This window comes from Arvicola amphibius, chromosome 1 (genome assembly GCF_903992535.2).
Source record: "Arvicola amphibius chromosome 1, mArvAmp1.2, whole genome shotgun sequence".
NCBI classification, from domain to species: Eukaryota; Metazoa; Chordata; class Mammalia; order Rodentia; family Cricetidae; genus Arvicola; species Arvicola amphibius.
The window spans coordinates 149,103,107-149,123,770 of NC_052047.1; the positions used below are offsets into that span (position 1 = coordinate 149,103,107).

A 20,664-nucleotide genomic window follows, 5' to 3' on the forward strand; every position below is an offset into this window, starting at 1 on the left:
TCACAGTAGTACACTGCCCATCATTCGCAGAACACTGTACAGTAGCCCTCCCTTCAGCAGGTCCTGGGCTTCTTCCCACAGAGTTACTCTAAGTGATTCTAGTGTCAGTCATTTAGGCATATGATAGAGGCTTTCCGTAGGATTCTTCCTGTGGAGAAAAGCCACTGAGTTATGCCCCAATGCTGTAGCACACTAAATGCTGCCTCCTTGACTCCAGATCACTGTGAACATGCTTGAGAGGTGCTGGCGTGGAGATCAGCAAGTAGCAGCGTGAACTTTCTCCATAAGGTAATTTTTAATATGGGCATGGTTTTCCTTCTTTCACTTCCTGACAGTTCTTGGTGGGGTGGGTTGCCAGCTGCTCTTTAATAATGAAGAGATAAGATGGGAGACAGCCCCACCTGGTGGCAGAAGGGAGAAGGGTTGCTGAGATGCCCAGAAGAGGCATCTCAAACACAAAGGACAGGAGAGCCTGGCCAGCTGTAGACTGCTTGTCAGCAGATGGAGTGCATGGTTCCCCACAGTTAAGAGCCACTGTAGGGTAAGATGTGTATTCTCCCCTGTGAACAAATGACTGTGCCTCATTAGATGCCAAGGCAGCAAGAACTGGAGAACTTCAACTTCTCTCAGCAACAGAGAAACATGGCCCTAACAGAACAGCATAACTCAGGTCTAAAACTATATTCGGTGACCATTTGCCTTTAATTGTGAAGAAAGACACAGCTTCTTCTCCAGGTCTACGGAAGGCTTGGCATCCACAGGCTCCTATCTATGACTAGCTGCTGGGAGCCACAGCAGATAGCTCTCTCCTGAGCAGCAGGCAAATAGAAACCTGCTCACTAAACTGTACATTCTTCCAAAGAATTGCTCTCCCCTGAATCCTTCATCCAGCAAAACCTACTTACTACCTCCTGAACAGATCCTTTTGTCCTTTTATATTCATTATTTTCATAGCCCAAAGGCAGAATCAATACTCGCTGGCCAAATGGCATGCGTTATGCCCTATACTCTCAGCTACGTCACAGAGGGAGGGTTCTGAGGCAGGGAGAATGGCTCTATGCCATGCTGGAGCACAATGAAAGAATACTCTACTCTTGGATTGCTAAGCTGCCAGCCAGGGATCAGAGGAGCAAGATTGGAGCCACACTCAGAGAAGTGGAGGGCTCAGAGTGAGAAGCCAACATGGTCGGCAGGCAGGTCCCTCTCCCACCCCTTTTCACCATGAGTCTGCTCACAGGGCTGGTGGTGTCTTTTCCGAGGCTGCCCTTGCTGTTGAGGCTGCCAATCTCCGTCTGTGAGCTGGACTGTGACATCCCCTCAAAGAAGGGCCTGCAGCAAAGAAGCACAGCCGAGTCAGCGGTGATGGCAGCTCAGAAAAGCAGTTCCCAAGGCCGAGTGGGCCGCTGATCCAGGCAGGTCAACAGCCTAGGCTCTGAGGACACTGGTTAGGTAGATCCTATGGGGTTGGTCAAGGGATTTCCAGACACTCCTAGCGGGATTTTTGTCAGTTAGAAACAAAACACTGATCTTCACTGGGAGAGTGAGAACTTGGAGATAATGAAAGCCATGACTCCCTGCATGAAGTACAAGAGGATGCAAGGGCATCATGATGGAGGGAAAAGGGAGCCTTGCAGGCAGCCTATGAGGAGCTCTGGGCCTCACTTGAGCTTGGGCTTTGGGGTGCTGAGGATGCTCTCTGTTTCCTCCATTTCGGGCCCACTGTCGCTGGGGTTGTACATCTCTAGACTGTCGTAGAGTTCGTCCAGATCCTCTTCCACTTCCCGAATCTGCTCCCGTGACACATGTTCTAGCCCAAAGCCTACCTGTGAGCAAAATAAAGATTTATGAATCTGGGGCTCTTTTTTATTATTAACATTTGTGTTAATAATAAAAACAACAACTGTCTCCTAGGTTATGTCAACTGGTATTCTCAGTAATTCCTTCTAGAGGGACATGCTAGTGTCTCTGTGCTGCCCCGGCTGTCCTGGAACTCATTCTGTAGACCAGGCTCCAGGCTGTCCTCGAACTCAGAGATCTGTGTCTCTGACTTCCAAGAGATGGGATTAAAGGTGTGTGCACCACTGCCTGGCTCTTTGTCCTTTCTATGGTCTGATTCTGAGAGCAGGGGCATGCTGAGGTTACTTTTCCTCTCAGCTACTACTGATATCCATACCAGGGCTGGCACCAGGAGAAAGAGATGTGCTGATGTGCCTCCCAAGGAATCACACAAGGAAATCCAGGTCTGGTAGGCTGGTCCATCTTCTGTTCTTTCCTTCAAATTCAGGTACAAGCTGCTTTTCTTTGCAGCACACAGTGGGACAAAGACCTTTTCCGAACATTTTCTATCTTTAATCATTTTTAGTCTACTTAGAAGCCTGTGTGAATGAAGGCAGGACTCCAGGGCCTAGGGGATTTCTGTTAAGAGCTGACCAATGAGGACATCACACTCGGGCTACTGCTCACTTGTAGCTCCTCTTGGGCTACGAGGAAAAATTAAATGGCTAGATTTGTCACTGCTGTCATTTGTCAATAGCAGAGAATTGAGTATTGACTAACGATTGGAAAAGACTGTGCTAAGTGTTTCTAAACACCATGGAACTGCACTCTCCATGTGAAGCCTTTATTCTCTCTTCATGGAGCATAATGTTCTTCTCAGCTGCCTTCTCTCCTGGGCTCTGTTATGCATGCAAGTGGGCAGGAATCATGATTCCATGACCCTGATGACTAGTGGCTACACAGGACCTAGGTATGTAACTGGAAGTAAGGGGGTCATACCTCATCGGAGACTTTGAATCGTTTCAGGAGGGCCACAAACTTCTGTTTGATGTTAGGTTGCTGTGGGAACAAATTATACAAATTATTCTCACGTGACACCTACTGAGGTCAATTAAAGAGAGTCTATCAGGCTCTTACCCTCACAAGGAACAGGAGAAGCAGCTGCACTTGCACTGAGAACCTCTCTAGAAAGGCAGGCAAATGCCAATGCAGCCCAGGGCCCTGGGCAGCTAGCTCAATGGAGATCTCATTCCCCAAAGAGGCCAATGACTTCCAGAGGTCCAGCTCTAGCCCACCTTCTGTTCTGTCCAGCAGATGCAGGTACCAGTTGCTGAGTGTCCTGTACCTCCATGCTCAACATTTCAGAATGGCATTTGTCATCTTCTTGCACAACCATCTTGGGTAGCAGTGTCACCAGCCCACTTAAGACTACTCCTGGAGTTTTTCCAACTCTGTCCCATCAGCCTGTAATGGACACTGCCAGAAGAGGCCATTTTTCCTTTGTGTCATGACTGTCCCTATGCACTCACCCTGCTGTGCCATAGTTACTTGCTAGGATGAGTTTACACTTCCAGGCCCTAGAATTCACTGATGACCCGGCCTAGGCTCCTTGATCCATGGTTCTTGTTCTGATTTAGGTACCAGGCTTAGTTTGTGGTCACACATATTTCTGGCCTAAATAGCCAGACCTTGATGTGGGATGGAAACAACTGACTTGCACTTAAGCATGAGAGTAGCGGCTGACCAGAGACCCTCTGTCCAGTAACTGATGGAAGCAGATGCAGAGATCCACGGCCAAGCACCGGGCCGAGCTCCAGGGGTCCAGTCAAGGGTAGCGAAGAAGGATTATGTGAGTGTGTGAGCATGTGTGTGCGTGTGTGTGTGTGATCATGATGGGGCAACCCACAGACAGCTGACCCAAGCTGGTGGGAGCTCATGGACTCTGGACTGATAGCTGGGGAGCCTGCCTGAGAACAAACTAAGCCCTCTGCATGTGGGTGGCAGTTGTATGGCTTGGTCTGTCTGTGGGGATCCCTGGCAGTGGAACCAGGATCTATCCTTGGAGCATGAGCTAGCTTTTTGGAGTCCATTCCCTATGGTAGGATGCCTTACTCAGTCTTGATCATCAGGGAGGGCTTGGTCCTGCCTCAATTTGACTCCTCATAGGGAGTCAACAAAGTCTGAGTAGTGGATAGGGGGGTGAATGGGGAGGTGGGGGTAATGGGAGGAGGGAAACTGTGGTTGGTATGTAAAATGGATTTAAAAAAAAAAGAATGAGAGTAGTGGGAAGAACATGACAAGCAAGGGAGAAACCCAAGTTCATATTAACAGAGAAGTTAAGACATAACAAGTCCATCATTGAGAACAAAGTGTTCTTGGTGGGGAAAAAAGAATGTGCATGGACAGAAGGAGTCAAAGGATCATTACCAAGTGTCCAGAAACACACCTGGGAAGTACCTACAGTTTCTGGTAATGTCTCTGGGAGATGGATATTATCATTGATCTCTGGCTATACACTGGGTGATGCTATGGAAAAGCCCAAAGGAGAGGGGACTTAGGAAGCTCAGGAGGTATGCTCTGGGGGATAAAAAGAACTTTCTTATAATCACAGAGCAGGAAAGATAAAGACTCAGAAGAAGAAACAGTAAGGAGGTCTTATAGCTGTTTTCCTTCCGGAGTTTAAAGGAGGAAGGGTTGGATTAGGGGGACCTGTCCTCCCAACAGGGCTTGAAAACCTGGGAAAAGGGGGCAGATCTTATGTTCTGAGCCAGTGATACAAAGGGGAAGCTAGGGTTGTCTTCCCAAGGGCTTTGCTCTTGAGTCTCATGAAGTCCATGCAGAGGTTAAGAGTGCTATTTCGTGGTAGGAGGCCAGGCTGGGATGCACCTTTGAAAATAATTTGGCCTTAATTTCACCCCAAATGAGAAGAAAACCCCACTTTTAGGGTATCAGTCTCTCAAATGGCCCTGTGCTTGAGAAAACCAGAATAAGATTCTTTTCTACCTAGAAGCTCTTGGTACTTCTGACCCTTTTATTCCCTGGAATACAGGGGCTCCTGGATCAGTCAGAGGTCACTGAGACCTCAGGTTTTAGCTTCTCAGCCCAGGACCCCAATTTTAATATGGGCTCAAGAAATCTTAGTTAGGAGACATAATTCAAACACTGTCAACTCCAAGGTTAAGAACTAGATCTAACATAACTGAATCTCTCAAACCCAGAGTTTCTGCAGTTCTCCAGTACTAGTCCAACACAGCAGTAATCTAGAGAGCTGGCTTCACTCTGCAGTGAATAGCGCACCACTTGACACAATCATCCAGAGAGGAAAAGTCTGAGGTATTGTGCTCCTTAAAGAAATATTTGGATTGTTTTAAGATCTAGAAAAACAGTTATAGCCTTCTTTCTATTCTGCATTATCTATGGCCTATAACATCCTGTGTACCACAGGGGCTCCTAACATGCTGATTATTAGTGGGTGGTAGTAGGGGTGCTGGTGATATGTCAGAATATTGAGAGTGTGACCCCAAGTAGACAGGGTTCAAAACACCACAAGGTCTTAATGTACCACTAACTCCTCACCTACTTTAGATCAAGAATCTGAGTTGTGCCATGCCTGGGACCTGGGTGGCTCACCCTAGTGATGGCTGAGGTTGAGGTCAGTTTCCTCCGAGTCTTCTTGACTTTCCGAAGATCCTCATCTTCATAGAACAGGTCCTGAGTGGGCAGGAAACAGAATGAGCTGGGAAATTCAAGGAGCCTCTCAAACACTGTATAGAAGAGTCATAGGACGTTACCTGCCCATGCAATGGGTCATCACTGCCTTCCTGCTCTGAGGAGAAGCTTTCTTCCTCTTCTTCGGAGTAGTTGTCAATATCTGGGGAGCGATCTAGAACAAACACCCTAGTAAGAACCTTGATCTGATTTGATCTAAATGACTTTCAAGAACAGGGATCAATACAACTGGGTTGGAGAGGGAAGGGCCACATAGAGAGTCATGGCCACACATTACTTTCAGGGATCTATAAGGGCCTCTTTCTTGGGCACATTTCATGTATGTTTGACTCAGCTTTTCTAGGATGAAGGCCAGTGCACTGGCTCCCTTATCTTTTATAGTGTCTGCAGACACTGCATACATATTTTTAAAAATTATTTAAAAATTTATTTTATGTGTATGAATGTTTTGCCTGCATGTATTTATATGTGCCACATGTGTGTCTGATGCCTTTGGGTATCAGAAGAGAGTGTCAGATTCCTGGGAACTAGAATTATGGATGGTTGTAAGCCACGTGGATGCTTGGAGTCAAATCCAGATCCTCTGAAAGAGCAACAAGTGCTCTAAACTGCTGAGTCATCTCTCCAGCCCCACTGTTTACATCTTACCAGACAGTTTAGACTTGATTCCTTCATGGTCAATGGGCTGGCTGGATAAAGAGTAGATTTTTATTTCTGCCACAGGCACAGAGACATCCTTCACGTTGCTGTGCAGGCCAAGCACCAAAGCACCCTCGTTAGGGTGTTGCATCACCTGTGAGCAAAGTACATAATACAAACACCTTAGCCAGTGCTAGGGTTATCTCTATAACAAACCCAGTGACATGCAAGCCAATGGCAACAGCACTCTGTTAATGTATTTTCCTTCTCACTTCCAAATCTATGCCTACTGCCTTTCCTATACTGCTTTTAAGGGCTTACTTTAAAAACCATCTCCAGGGGATAGAGATGGCTCAGGGGTTGTGAGTGCCTGAAGTTCTTGTAGAGGACCCGAGTTCTGTTCCCAGCACTTATGTTGGGTGGCTTACAACCACCTGTAAATCTAGCTCTAGGTAATCCAACACTCTTCTGGCCTCCTTAGATACATGTATTCATTGCACATACTGCAACACCCCCCATACTCATAGTTTAAAAATAATAATAAAGCTTAAAAAAATTTCTGCAGTTGCTTCTAGCTAAGCTATTAGCGATGCTGAACCTGGCAATTTAAAACAACAACAACAAACAACAATACAGCTACCTCTAGAAATACCAGCTGCTAATCAGGGCCATGTGCTTACAGACAATTGAAGCCGGGCGGTGGTGGTGTATGCCTTTAATCCCAGAATTTGGGAAGCAGAGGCAGGTGGATCTGTGAGTTCGAGGCCAGCCTGGTCTACAGAGAGAGTTCCAGCACAGCCAGGGCTCAGAGAAACTCAGTCTCGAAACAAAACAAAACGAAAGAACACAACTGAGGCCTGAGGCTGAAAATGGTTGCCAGCCTCTAGGGTTCCATGTTAAATTAAGTCCTTTACATGAATACTAGCTTTGAGTCTGGGTAAGGCCAGGCCTGTATGCATGGTTGGTCAGCTGTGTGGCAGTGAAAATAAAAGAGCTAGGAAACAGGAAAATGGCAGGGTTTGGCCCAAGTGGAAGAGTGAGATGATGCTGTTAATTCCTCCCCACAGTCCCTCATCCTCAAATAAAACCTCAAGAGGTCAGGAAGATGGGTTGGAAGAAGACACATACACATTACCAGAACTGTAACATTTTTCCTATTCCACTTACTATTCTTTTGAGACAAGTTCTCCCAACCTATCCCTGGCTATCCAGGAACTATGTGTAGACCAGGCTGGTCTCTAAGTCACAGAGGTCCACCTGCCTCTGCCTCCTGAATGCTGGGATGAAAGGTGTGTGCAGCCAAACCCACTGTATTTCATTTATTAAGGTACAGATAATTTAAAAAGCTTTCTTTCAGCATCTTTTTTTTTCCTTTGGCTGGCATACAGGAGTACTGTGTAAGTGAGCAGAAATATCAAGGAAAATGGGAGCTTAGTTTCTTGCTGTTGGAGAAAGGAACTTGAAAGGAAGAAGGAGGAAACAAGACAAAGCCCTATGCTATTGGGTTGGAACAGAAGTAAGCACTGTGCGCTCTGGGTGGGATAGCTATGTATAAACAGGAAATGGTCATGGTATGTGTGTGTGTGGATGAAGGCATGTGTGTTCATGTATACGCACCTTCTAATTTTTTAGTTCTTTCAGCAGAAGTTATTCCGGTTGCGCACAGGAGCACTTGCTAGTACTCTGATCTGATTTTTTTTTTTTATCCCGAGACAGGGTCTCAATACGTAGCTCTGGCTATCCTGGAACTCACTAGTAGACCAGTCCTGCCTTGAACTCATAGAGATCCAGCTGCTTCTCTTCTTCTGCCCCCGAGTGCTTGGATTCAAGACTTGTGCTATCATACCATGCCTGACACTACCTGATTTTTAAAGTACTGTTTGCCACCAAAACACCCAGAAGCCCCAGAAAATCAACTCATCCAGGACTGGGTCAGGGCAAGAACAAGATAAGCTTCAGCTATTTTGTACCAGAAAGTAAGATGACCTATAAAGAAGGAAGGTTCTTATCAAAAAGGACACAGAAGACAGCTTGGAAGGGCTCTTACTGGCCAAACTGGAGTGTTTTATTAAAATTAAATTAAAATTTAACCCCATCCAAAAAAAAAACCCCACAAGAATCCACAGTCCATAATTGATAGAAGAAAAGTAGATCAAATGGTAAGTGGAGGAAGAAAGAAACGCTCTATTTGTCAACTGACCAATACAGAAGGGATGGATAGTTTAGAAATTCAGTTTGACAGGCATCAAAATAGTAACTAACTCAGTTCAAAATCATTAATAGGTGGGGGCTAGGGAAATGTCTCAGTGGGTAAAATGCTGGCCATGTCAAAGTGAGAACATATGTCTGGATCCTCAGAACTCTGTAAAGACAGATCAATAGTTCTACAGTAGCATGCTTCTGTAATCCTAATGGCTCTGATACTGAGATAAAAGGTGGAGCCAGGAATATCCCTGGAAGTCCATGGGCCAGTTAGCCTAGAATACATGAATATAAACAACCAGAAGACCCTGTTTCAAACAAGCTAGAAAGCAAAGACCAACACTTGAGGTTGTAATCTGATCTCCACAAGCATGTCATGGCATGTTTATACTCATATCCATAATACACCTATACATATCCACTCACGCACATATAAAAATAATCAATACATTAATCAGTGAAAGATACAGTAATATGGTCTCAAATATTTCTATATAAAATATTTTTCACTAATGAGGACAAAATACCTTTTCTTTTCTTCCTATCTTTCTTTCTTTCTTTAGTCTTTCAAGACTAAAGATTAGCCCTGGCTGTCCTGGAACTCACTCAGTAGAACAGGCTGGCCTTGAACAGAGATCCGCCTGCCTCTGCCTCCCAAGTGCTGGGATTAAAGGTGTGACCACACCACCTCTCACTACACAAATTAACGTGCAGCTGTGCAACCCATACTGTGCTGGAAAGAAGACTGCTTCTTTAGTGGTTATTTTGACAAAAATGTAGACATTGAACATAATTTAGAGACAAGGACAGAAAAAAACAGATTGAGAAGCACTTGATAAAGTAACTAGCCTGTACTCTTCAAGAACCTACATTAGTGGTAGTGTACGCCTTTAATCCCAGAACTCAAGAGGCAGAGAGAGGCATGTGAATCTCTCGAGTTCGAGGTCAGACTGGTCTACAGACGGAGTTCCAAGACAGTAAGGGCTGTTACACAAAGAAACCCTGTCAAAAAATAAAAACAAAAAAGAAACCTACATCACAGTCATAAAAGGCAAAGAAGATATGAAGATCACCTCAGACTGATGGAGCCCAAAGAAATATGACACAAATGTAACGAACCAACTTCTAGGTCTCATCATGGGTCTTAGGAAGTTCACTGAGACATTCTGCACCACGAGGTTGGGGATTGTGAGTTAGACAGAACCTTATATTAGTGTCAACATTCTGACTGTGGTGGGCAATGAAGCTTAGGTAGGACAGTTTCCTCATGCTTAGAAAATTAAAATGATTAGAGTATTAATGTGTAATGGGGCTTCATGCAACTGTCAAACTGCTCAGGAAAACAACAACAACAACAACAAAACCCAGCAGGTGGTGGCACACACCTTTAGTTCCAGAACCTAGGAAGCAGAGGCAGGTGGATTTCTATGTTTGAGGCCACCCTGGTCTAACCAGTCCCAGGAGAGCCAAAGCTATATAAATCCTGTTTCAAAAATCCAAAAACCACAAACAAACAAACAAACAAACAAACCCCATAAAAGAATAGCCACATTATACAGAGAGACTATCTACGCATAATAATATGTTATCAAGGTAAGTATTTTGGTGACTCTGCATATGGGAATTTTTTCATTATTCCTACTAAAACTAACTTAAAAATACATATATACACACATATGTATGTGTGTGTGTGTATATATATATTAAAGTCAGAGCTGGTCCTGATGATGTACCTCTAGTACCAGTTATGTGGAAAGCTGCAGTAGGAGGACCACTTGAGTCTAGGAGTTTGGTCCTAGCCTGGGAGACATAGCAAGACCTATTTCAAAAGAAAAAGGGAGCTAGAGCAACAGCTTAGTGTTTAAGAAGACGTTCTTAACCAGACTTGGGTTCAGTTCCCAGAACCCACATGGTAGTTCATAAGCATCCATAATTAGTTCCAGAAGGCACATGATTCAGACATGTATTTGAGCAAAATTCTAATACCCATAAAATAAGATAAATTAGTATTTTTGTTTTGTTTTGTTTTTGTTTTTTTTTTTTTCAAGATAAGGTTTCTCTGTGTTGCCCTGGCTGTCCTGGAACTTGCTCTGTAGAACAGGCTGGCCTTAAACGCAGAGAGATCTGCCTGCTTTACCTCCTGAGTGCTGGTATTAAAGATGTGCACCATTACTGCCCTGCTAAGATAAGTAAATCTTAAAATGAAGTTAAAAAAGTTAAAAGAAAATACTCTTGTGTTAGAGAAAGTAATTGATAAAGCTAGTTACAGACTGAAAAATTTCCAACAAAATAATTAAATCTACAAAATAAAAATGAATACCTGCCTACTGGCTGGTGAAATCATTTGCAGGACCACAACAGACTTAGAGGCCTGCAGTCTAAGACTACCTTTTGCTCACCTCTGCCATGTTGATGAGTCCCACAGCCAAGGTTTTATAGCCCAAGATAGTCCGGTTCTTGTACCGCTTCCTCCTTTGCAACATAATCTGCAGTTTGTTGGCATCTCGCTTGAGGAAATGAGGGTACTGAAGAGGAAAACAGTTCAGATGGTTAGTCAGCAACGAGGACCTTCATGGGTCAGGTTCTGCTAAAGGACTGTGCTTCAGTTTTTCTTGCTTGTTAAGAGTGACTGGTCAGGCCAGGCAGCAGTGGCACACGCCTTTAATCCCAGCACTTGGGCACTTGGGAGGCAGGGGCAGGTGGATCTCTGCGAGTTCGAGGTCAGCCTCATTTACAAGAGCTAGTTCCAGGGAAGGCACCAAAGCTACAGAGAAACCCTGCCTCAAAAAACCAAACAAACAAACAAACAAAAAAACAAACAAACAAAAAAAAGATTGGTCAGAGTAAGAAAAACCACCAGAGGGGCTGGTTCTGCTGGGTACTGGTATGGTTTACCCAAGCTTGGGAACATCTTTCTCGGCCATCTGGACAGGTGTTTCCACGGAGGGTCATAAGGATTATTACGAGGGAGATGCTCTAAGAGGGACAAAGAGAGAAGGATGGATACAATAATATGATAGAAGTGAGTTCTTGCTATGGGATAATGCTCTTGTATCCTATCAAGATTTGCCACTCATATTGGTTTAATAAAACACTGATTGGCCAGTAGTCAGGCAAGAAGTATAGGTGGGGCGACCAGACTAGGAGAATTCTGGGAAGAGGAAAGGCTCAGTCTACAGTCACCAGTCAGACACAGAGGAAGCAAGATGAGAATGCCTTATTGATAAAAGGTACCAAGCTACATAGCTAATACAGACAAGAATTATGGGTTAATTTAAGTTGTAAGAGCTAGTTAATAATAAGCCTAAGCTAAAGGCCAAATAGTTCATAATTAATATAAGCCTCTGTGTGTTTCTTTGAGACTGAACAGCTGCAGGATCAGGTGGAACAGAAACTTAGGTCTTACAAGCTCTGTTCTTACTGATTCAGACAGTAAGGAGATGGGAAAGGCCAAGGGTAGAGTGGAGGATCAATGGTAGTGCCATATATAATGTCATATATGGCCAGGTAAGGGAAGACTGGGCCTCAGTACCCAACTCAGCAGCATATCCAGTACACTGGCTCAAGGACTTCTCAGGCCTTCCATGTTAGCATTTAGTTCATAGGTGACTTGTTTCTTTCCTGAAGCTGGGCTCTAGCAGTTTTTAAAGAAAAAGTTTCAAGACTATTTGAGGACTAGACTATTGTAGCATATTAGAAAACTTAAAGATTTAGAAAATTCTGACCTGAAGGGAGAAGGTTAACTGGAGCTCTGTTTCTACCAGGCCACTTGCTGGAAGGATGATCTCATTGGAGCGAAGAATCCTTTTTGAACCCTGAAACAAACAAACAAAAAACTTCTGTCAAAGTGGTGTTACTAAAAGTTAGACCAAAAGAACTACCATGCTGTGGGACACTCAGGATTTGTGAGTGTCCTTCCCACAGGTCTGCTGTGCTGTGGGACACTCAAGATTGATAAATGCCCTCCTCCACAGGTCTGCTTCTACTCTTGTTTTGCTAGGCTTATTTGGCAAATTACAATTATTTTATATTTATGTATTGCCATTTTGTGATGCCGAGTATTGAAATCATGGCTTTGTATGTGCCTACCACTGATCTACACTCTTAGCCCTTTAGACTATTTTAGATACAACTGTACCAGATGAACATGCATAGAAACATAATTCAGCTAGGTGAGCTGACTAAATTTATGGCCTCCATCTTAAGTGGGGTAAGTAACATTGCCTAGGAACCATGTCATAAATGTCTTAAGTACATTCTCTGTAATCTCTCTTCTTTTTTTTTTTTTCTTTTCAAGACAGGGTTTCTCTGTAGCTTTGGAGACTGTCTTGGAACTAGCTCTTGTAGACCAGGCTGGTCTCGAACTCTCAGAAATCCACCTGCCTCTGCCTCCTGAGTGCTGGGATTAAAGGCGTGCGCCACCGCTGCCTGGCTCTCTTCTTACATGATATACTATACCTTCTCAGTTTCCCTAACATCGGACCCTTTACACTTCCCTAATGCTTCTAAGCTTGATTCTCTTCACTGAGAAAGCTGGAGCAGCTCCGGCCTCATAAACCTGCCACTGGGCTCCTATCCCATAGTACCCTCCCTTCCCTTCTGTTACAGACAACTACGCATGTTCCCATTCGAGGTTGAAGTTTTAGTCCCTGCTTGGGGACTAAACTCCTTCTAAAGGCACTACTGAAGCCATTCTTTCTTTTCATATAACAAATGCTCCTCACTGTCCTAGATCATTCTCATAAGCAAATGTGCTATTATTTCCAACAAAGCAAACAAAACCCCTCCCGGCCTTGTGGGTGTGTCTTTTCACGGTAGACTTCTTCTTCTTCTTTTTTTTTTAAATATTTATTATGTATACAATATTCTGTCTGTATGTCTGCAGGCCAGAAGAGGGCACCAGACCTCATTACAGATGGTTATGAGCCACCATGTGCTGGGAATTGAACTCAGGACCTTTGGAAGAGCAGGCAATGCTCTTAACCACTGAGCCATCTCTCCAGCCCCTCAAGGTAGACTTCTTTTCTTGAGTCCTGCACTCCCATTTCTCCTAATGCATTTCAGTCGTTCTAGGTCACCTTTGCTCCATCAAACTACCACTGCAAGATGGGTGACGCTCTTAATGAGTCTGATGGTCTAGGTCCCTTCTTGTTTCGATTTCTTCTGTTGCTGGAGGTACTCTCGTTCTGAGTCCTTCCAGACTTCCTGGCACTGGAGGGTTAGGGCTCTATTTCTATTCACTCCCTTTACTCCTGTTACTTCCTGGCCCTCTCTCCTGACACTCACGTCTCCACTGTTTCACCAGCCCTCAAACAACACAATAAACCACATTTCAGGTTTCCCTAGAATCTCCTCTACCCCAGTCCTCCCAGTCCTCCCTGTCTCACCAAACAGCAGATTCACTCTCTCAACTCATTGAGTCTTCTCAGCCAACCCTGTCTCTTACCCAAATCACCAGTATAGGGAGTGTTATTTTTTTTAATATTTATTTATTGTGTATACAATATTCTGTCTATGTGTATGTCTGCAGGCCAGAAGAGGGCACCAGACCTCTTTACAGATGGTTGTGAGCTACCATGTGGTTGCTGGGAATTGAACTCAGGACCATTGGAAGAGCAGGCAATGCTCTTAACCACTGAGCCATCTCTCCAGCCCCATATAGGGAGTGTTATTATCTAGCACTCCTGATTCCCCACTTTGAGTCACAGGGAACAAGAGCTGGGTGGGGGACTCTGCCTTTAAATTCTACTCCTTCTCGGTCTCACTAACTTCCCTTTCCTCTCAATTCTGTCAGACATACCAGACCCAACAAAGCTAGAGAAGTCAGAGAACCTAGAGTTGGCCATGCTAGACAAAAACAGGCCACAGCTAAACATTTGAGAGCCGGACGGACAGCACCATGGCTGTGTAGGGCTTTCTGGCTGTCTTTTCTCTCCACCTAGAAAACGCCTCTTGAATCTGTGTAGCTCACTATCTGGGTTTTGCATAAACATCATCTTCTTAGTGAGGCCGACATCCATCACCACCTGTAATCCCTTCATCCCTTTATCTTGTTATATTTTCTCCAAAAGTCGTATCACTTTCCAAAAGTAGCAGGCCTCACTATTTGAACTTCCATCATCTAAATATATGCTGTTAAGAACTGTAAAGAGTTCTGCTTCTCTCACAGGTGTGAAAACCCAAGTTCTAACCCCAGAACATACATACAAAGAGCCTGGTGCAGTGGTGTGCACCTGTAACCTCAGTGCTAGAGAGACAAAAACAGAAGAATTCAGTCTGATCTAATTGGAGAATTCTAGGCCACTGAAGAGAGAAATCTTGTCTTTAAAAAATTAAGAGTAAGCCGGGCGATGGTGGCGCACGCCTTTAATCCCAGCACCCGGGAGGCAAAGGCAGGTGGATTTCTGAGAGTTCGAGACCAGCCTGGTCTACAAGAGCTAGTTCCAGGACAGGCTCCAAAGCCACAGAGAAACCCTGTCTCGAAAAACAAAAAAAAAAAAAAAAAAAATTAAGAGTGGACAACATTGCGGAATAATATCCAGGGTTGTCCTCTGGTGCACACACAAGTGCACACACACACACACACACACACACACACACACACACACACACACACAGAGACACCCCTTTCTACACACAAACACCTTCTATCCCAATACGCTCTCTGGGGCTAGGGATGTAGTTCCATCTCTACCATCCAGATAGTGAGCGTCTGAAAGAAAGCTGCACATGTAGGTAACAGGGCGTAGACAGCAGCCTGTAGCCAGGTCTGGCCCCGTTACATGACTACTCTCATCTTTCTATCCTTCCAGGAAGATTTAATTTCCATGAGTCCCAATATTGGCTTCCTGAGGACACTACCAACTTGGGTCCCATTTCAGGATTATTTTTAATACCCTTAAATCTTATTTGTCTATTTTTAATTTTTATTTTATATGTATGGTTATTTTCCTCCATGAATTTCTGTGTTCTATATGTGTGCAGTAACTGTAAAGGCCAGAAGAGGTATTAGATACTATGGGACTGGGGAACAACCAGGTGGCCCTGAGGATGGAAGCCAGGTCCTCTGGAAGTGCTCTTAATTACTAAGCCATCTCTTAAGCCACTTAGCTCGCTTTCTTCCTTCCTTCCTTCCTTCCTTCCTTCCTTCCTTCCTTCCTTCCTTCCTTCCTTCCTTCCTTCCTTCCTTCCTGTTTTTTCGAGACAGGGTTTCTCTATAACTTTGGAGCCTGCTCTGCAACTAGCTCTTGTAGACCAGGCTAGCCTCAAGCTCATAGAGATCCACCTGCCTCTGCCTCCGAGTGCTGGGATTAAAGGTATGCGCCACCACTGCCCAGACACTTAGCTATTTTTTTAATTTAATTTTGGGGGGAGTGTTTTCGAGACAGGGTTTCTCTGTATAGCCCTGGTTGTCCTGAAACCCCCTCTGTAGACCAGGCTGGCCTTGAACTCACAAGAGATCCACCTGTCTTTGCCTCCCAAGTGCTGGGATTAAAGGCGTGCACGACCACCACCTGGCTTAATGTTTAAAAGTTTTTTGTGCATCTTACCAAAAGCAATCTACAGATTCAATGCAAATTCCCCATCAAAATCCCAGCAAAATTCTTCAAAGACCTCGAAAGAACGGTACTCAACTTCATTTGGAAAAGCAAAAGACCCAGGATAGCCAAAACAATCCTGGACAATAAAAGAACTTCTGGAGGCTTCACAATCCCTGACTTCAAACTCTACTACAGAGCTACAGTACTGAAAACAGCCTGGTACTGGCATAAGAACAGACAGGAGGACCAATGGAACTGAATAGAAGACCCGGATATCAATCCACACATCTTCGAACACCTGATCTTTGATAAAGAAGCAAAAAATACCAAATGGAAAAAAGAAAGCATATTTAACAAGTGGTGCTGGCATAACTGGATATCAACATGTAGAAGAATGAAAATAGATCCATATCTATCACAATGCACAAAAATTCAAGTCCAAATGCATCAAAGACCTCAACATAAAGCCAGCCACACTGAACCTTACAGAAGAGAAAGTGGGAAATACACTTGAACGCATTGGCACAGGGAACCACTTCCTAAATAGAACCCCAGCAGCACAGACACTGAGAGAAACAATCAATAAATGGGACCTCCTGAAACTGAAAAGCTTCTGTAAAGCAAAGGACACGGTCAACAAGAAAAAACGACAGGCTACAGAATGGGAAAAGATCTTCACTAACCCCACATCAGACAGAAGTTTGAGCTCCAAAATATACAAAGAACTCAAGAAATTGGACACCAAAAGATCATATAAGCCAATAAAAAAAAATGGAGTACAGACCTAAACAGAGAACTCTCAACAGAGGAATCTAAAATGGCTGAAAGACACTTAAGGAAATGTTCAACATCCTAGTCATCAGAGAAATGCAAATCAAAACAACTCTAAGATTCCATCTAACACCTGTAAGAATGACCAAGATCAAAAACATTGATGACAACTTATGCTGGAGAGGTTGTGGAGAAAAGAGAACACTTCTGCATTGCTGGTGGGAATACAAGCTGGTACAACCCCTTTGGATGTCAGTGTGGTGATTTCTCAGAAAATTAGGAAACAACCTTCCTCAAGACCCAATAATACCACTTTTGGGTATATATCCAAAGGATGCCAAATCGTGCCACAAGGACATGTGCTCAACTATGTTCATAGCAGCTTTGTTTGTCACAGCCAGAACCTGAAATCAACCTAAATGCCTCTCGATCAAAGAATGGATAAGGAAAATGTGGTACATTTACACAGTGGAGTACTACAAAGCAGAAAAAATAAGGACAGCTTGAATTTTGCAGGAAAATGGATGGAGCTAGAAAACATTTTGAGTGAGGTAACCCAGACACAGAAAGACAATTATCACATGTACTCACTCATAGGTGTTTTTTTTTTTTTTTTGGTTTTTTTTTTGGTTTTTCGAGACAGGGTTTCCCTGTAGTTTCTAGAGCCTGTCCTGGAGCTAGCTCTTGTAGACCAGGCTGGCCTCGAACTCAGAGATCCGCCTGCCTCTGCCTCCCGAGTGCTGGGATTAAAGGCGTGCGCCACCACCGCCCGGCTCATAGGTGGTTTTTAAACGTAAAGCAAAGAAAGCCAGTCTACAAACCACAATCCCAGACAACAATGCAGACACTAAGAGAGACTTACATAGATCTAATCTACATGGGAAGTAGAAAGTATAAAAAGACAAGGTCTCCTGAGTAAATTGGGAACATGGGGATCTTGGGGGAGGATTGAAGAGTGGAGGGGAGAGGTAGGGAGGGGAGCAGAGAAAAATGTAGAGCTCAATAAATATCAATTAAAAATATAAAAAAGAAAAAAAGTTGTGTATGCATGTACTCGTGTGTTTAGTGTGCATGGTGCACGCACAGGTGTGTGCACATATATATGAAAGCCAGAGGAGGCCATCAAATGTCCTGTTTTATTACTCTCTACTTTATTCTCTTAAAGCAGTTTCTCTCACTGAACTTGGAGCTCAGCTGGCAGGCAACAAGCACCTGCTATTGGATACACCTGCTTCTGGCTACTACAGCACTGGTGGGTGCTACAGGTACAATATGACTGCGTTGGCTTTTTCTTTTTTTCACCACTGTCCTGCCTGTCCTGGATCTCACTCTGTAGACCAGGCTGGCCTCGAACTCAGAGATCCTCTTGCCTCTACCTCCCAAGTGCTGGGATTAAAGGCGTGCGCCACCGCCGTCCATCCTATGTTGGCTTTTTACATGGGTACTGGAATTCGAGTCCTCATATTTGTGCAGCAAACACTCTTACCTGCTAAGCTATCTCCCCAGATCCCCATTTCCCTACTTTACAGTACTTTTTCAGTACAGAAGGAAAAAAGTGTTTAAGGCCATAGTATCATTAAGAACATAAAAATGCTCATTAATGAATATTAATGTCTTTCAAACTAGGCTTCTGTTATTTCAAAATACTTGTTTTTGAGACAGGTCCTTACTATGCAGCTCAGGCTAATATAAAACTCTCATTCTTCCAGCCTTAGTCTCTTGCTCTCACCCTCTCCCTCCTCTGTGGTATGAATTACCAAATGTGGTAGTTGCCCAGAGCAAGGGATTGAAGACAGACAGTCTGGTAAGGATAACAGTTAATGAATGTGAAGTCTCTTCTGAACACTGTAGCAGTGCCTGCGGTTGTGTGTTTCAAGTAGGTGAGACGAATGGAATCTGAATTATAGTTCAGTGAATACGTTATTTAAAACAATATGCTATGTTTATGCCACATGCAGTGGGGCATATCTTTTATCTCATCGCTTAGGAGGAGGGGGCAGGCAGATCTCCGAGAGTTTCAGGTCAGTCTGGGCTACATAGTGAAACACTGTCTCAAGAAACAAAACAATCAAACCAACAACAACAATAACAAAAAACCCCACTGTGCTGGGGCAGGAGAGATGATCCAGTGGTTAAGAGCACTGCTGCTCTTTCAGGACCCTAGTTTGATTCCTAGCACCCACATAGTGACTAATAACTATCATTCCAGTTCCAAGGGATTCAATGCCTTCCTTCAACCTTCGAGAGCACTGTACACACGATACACAGACATAAAATAAAAACAAGAAAAAGAGCTCTTAACCATTGAGTCATCCTTTTCCTTACCAAAATCTTTAATCTTAAATAAAAAGCATTTAAAATAGTATGCATAAGAAGAGTCTGGTAGAAGGAAATCAGATCACTGAGGGTGAGCTGTTGAAGGGGCCTGTGTCTTCTTAGTCCCTTCCTTTCTTTCTCCCTTACCCCTGCGCACAGGCCCACAAAGGACTGAGATCTCGGAAAGGGTGAATCGAAAGATACCTTTACTTCCTCTAATATGGTTATCTTGGTTAATTACGGTGATGGGAAGCTGACGAACACTGGTGTTCTTGTACTGTAACATGAAGAATGTCACTCATGGTTGCACTGGTATTTTCAGTACAAGTATCACCTCAGCGCAAATGGCAGATCATACCACAGCATTACTGTGGAAAGGATTTTGACTCATATCCTCTAATGGTGTCTTAGGGAGCTCCTTTTAAATACTACTGTGTAATTAGAATGGAAAGCTCATTAAAGGCAGCGATTTTGTTTTATTTACCACTGCCTCACTTGTGCCTAAATCCATGCTCAATATATAATGAAATCTCAATCAGTATTTACTAAATAAATCAATAAATAGGTGATTGAAACTGAATGCAGTAACAGCTATAATTATTTTCAACTGTTTGGAAATAAAGTGGCTTAAACATTCAGGATATTTATAGTTTTTGCTATAATCACAGATTTTACAGAATGTCAAATATTTAATCAGGAAATAAATTATTTCCTTTGGCAAGAGCATTTGATGACAAGAAGGGCAAAGGCAGCAAGTTCAAAACTGTACCCACAGTGTTTGTCCCTGGAGTGGGGCAGAACCAGGAGAGCACAACAAAGCACCGAAGGCTGTCTCTTCACAGGCTTGTTTCCCAAACGGCAGTGTTTATTAGCAGCATGTCACAGGTTTTGGAGGAATCATGCACAAAGATGACCGGGGAATCAGACTTTGTCTTAAGACAGAGGAATTCATCAGGAGTGATAGAAGTTTTAAAGTTAAACATTTTTTAGGCCAGGTGGTGATGGTGCACATCTTTAATCCCAGCACTTTGGAGGCAGAGGCAGGCCGATCTCTGAGTTTGAGGCCATCCTAGTCTAGCAAGCAAGTTCTGGGACAGCCAGGGCTACACAGAGAAACCCTGTCTCAAAAAAAAAAAAAAAAAAAAAAAAAAAAAAAAACCAAAAACAAGCCAGGCGGTGGTGGTGCACGCCTTTAATCCCAGCACTCGGGAGGGAGAGGCAGGTGGATCTCTGTGAGTTTGAGGCCAGCCTGGTCTATAAGAGCTAGTTCCAGGACTGGCTCCAAAAGCTACAGAGAAACCTGTCTCGAAAAACCAAAAACAAACAAACAAAACCAAAAAACAAAAACAAAAAAAAATTAGGTTTATTTTATGTGCATAAGCATTTTGCTAGTAGTATTTATATATGTGTACCATGTGCATGCCTGGTGCCCATGGAGGTCATAATAGGGCATCGGATTCTCTAGAACAGATGTTAAAGATAGTTGTGAGCCACCATGCGGGAGCTAAACTCAGTTCTTCTGGAAGAACAATAAGTGTTCTTAAATGCTAGGTCATCTTTTCAGCCTGAAAAATGAGAAGTTTTAAAAAATTATTTTTATTGTTGGGCATGGTGGCACAAGCCTTTAATCCGGCACTCTGGAGGTAGAGGCAGGAGGATCTCTGTGACTTTGAGTCAGCTGGTGGGACGT

The 20,664-nt window shown here is 43.7% G+C and overlaps 1 protein-coding gene across 2 annotated transcripts in view; it reads right to left on the reverse strand.

Moving 5' to 3' along the window:
- The window catches only part of Pacs1 (phosphofurin acidic cluster sorting protein 1), a 135,758-nt gene that overhangs the window by 17,781 nt on the left and 97,313 nt on the right, over positions 1–20,664 (reverse strand). For both annotated transcript variants that reach the window (XM_038329404.2, XM_038329398.2), the window contains exons 3-10: positions 12,072–12,161; positions 10,746–10,871; positions 6,154–6,298; positions 5,568–5,659; positions 5,407–5,487; positions 2,776–2,835; positions 1,663–1,823; positions 1,236–1,329 (exon numbers count right to left, since the gene is read on the reverse strand). In XM_038329404.2, coding sequence (XP_038185332.1) covers positions 1,236–1,329; positions 1,663–1,823; positions 2,776–2,835; positions 5,407–5,487; positions 5,568–5,659; positions 6,154–6,298; positions 10,746–10,871; positions 12,072–12,161 — 849 coding nt within the window. The remainder of the gene's footprint in view (positions 1–1,235; positions 1,330–1,662; positions 1,824–2,775; positions 2,836–5,406; positions 5,488–5,567; positions 5,660–6,153; positions 6,299–10,745; positions 10,872–12,071; positions 12,162–20,664) is intronic.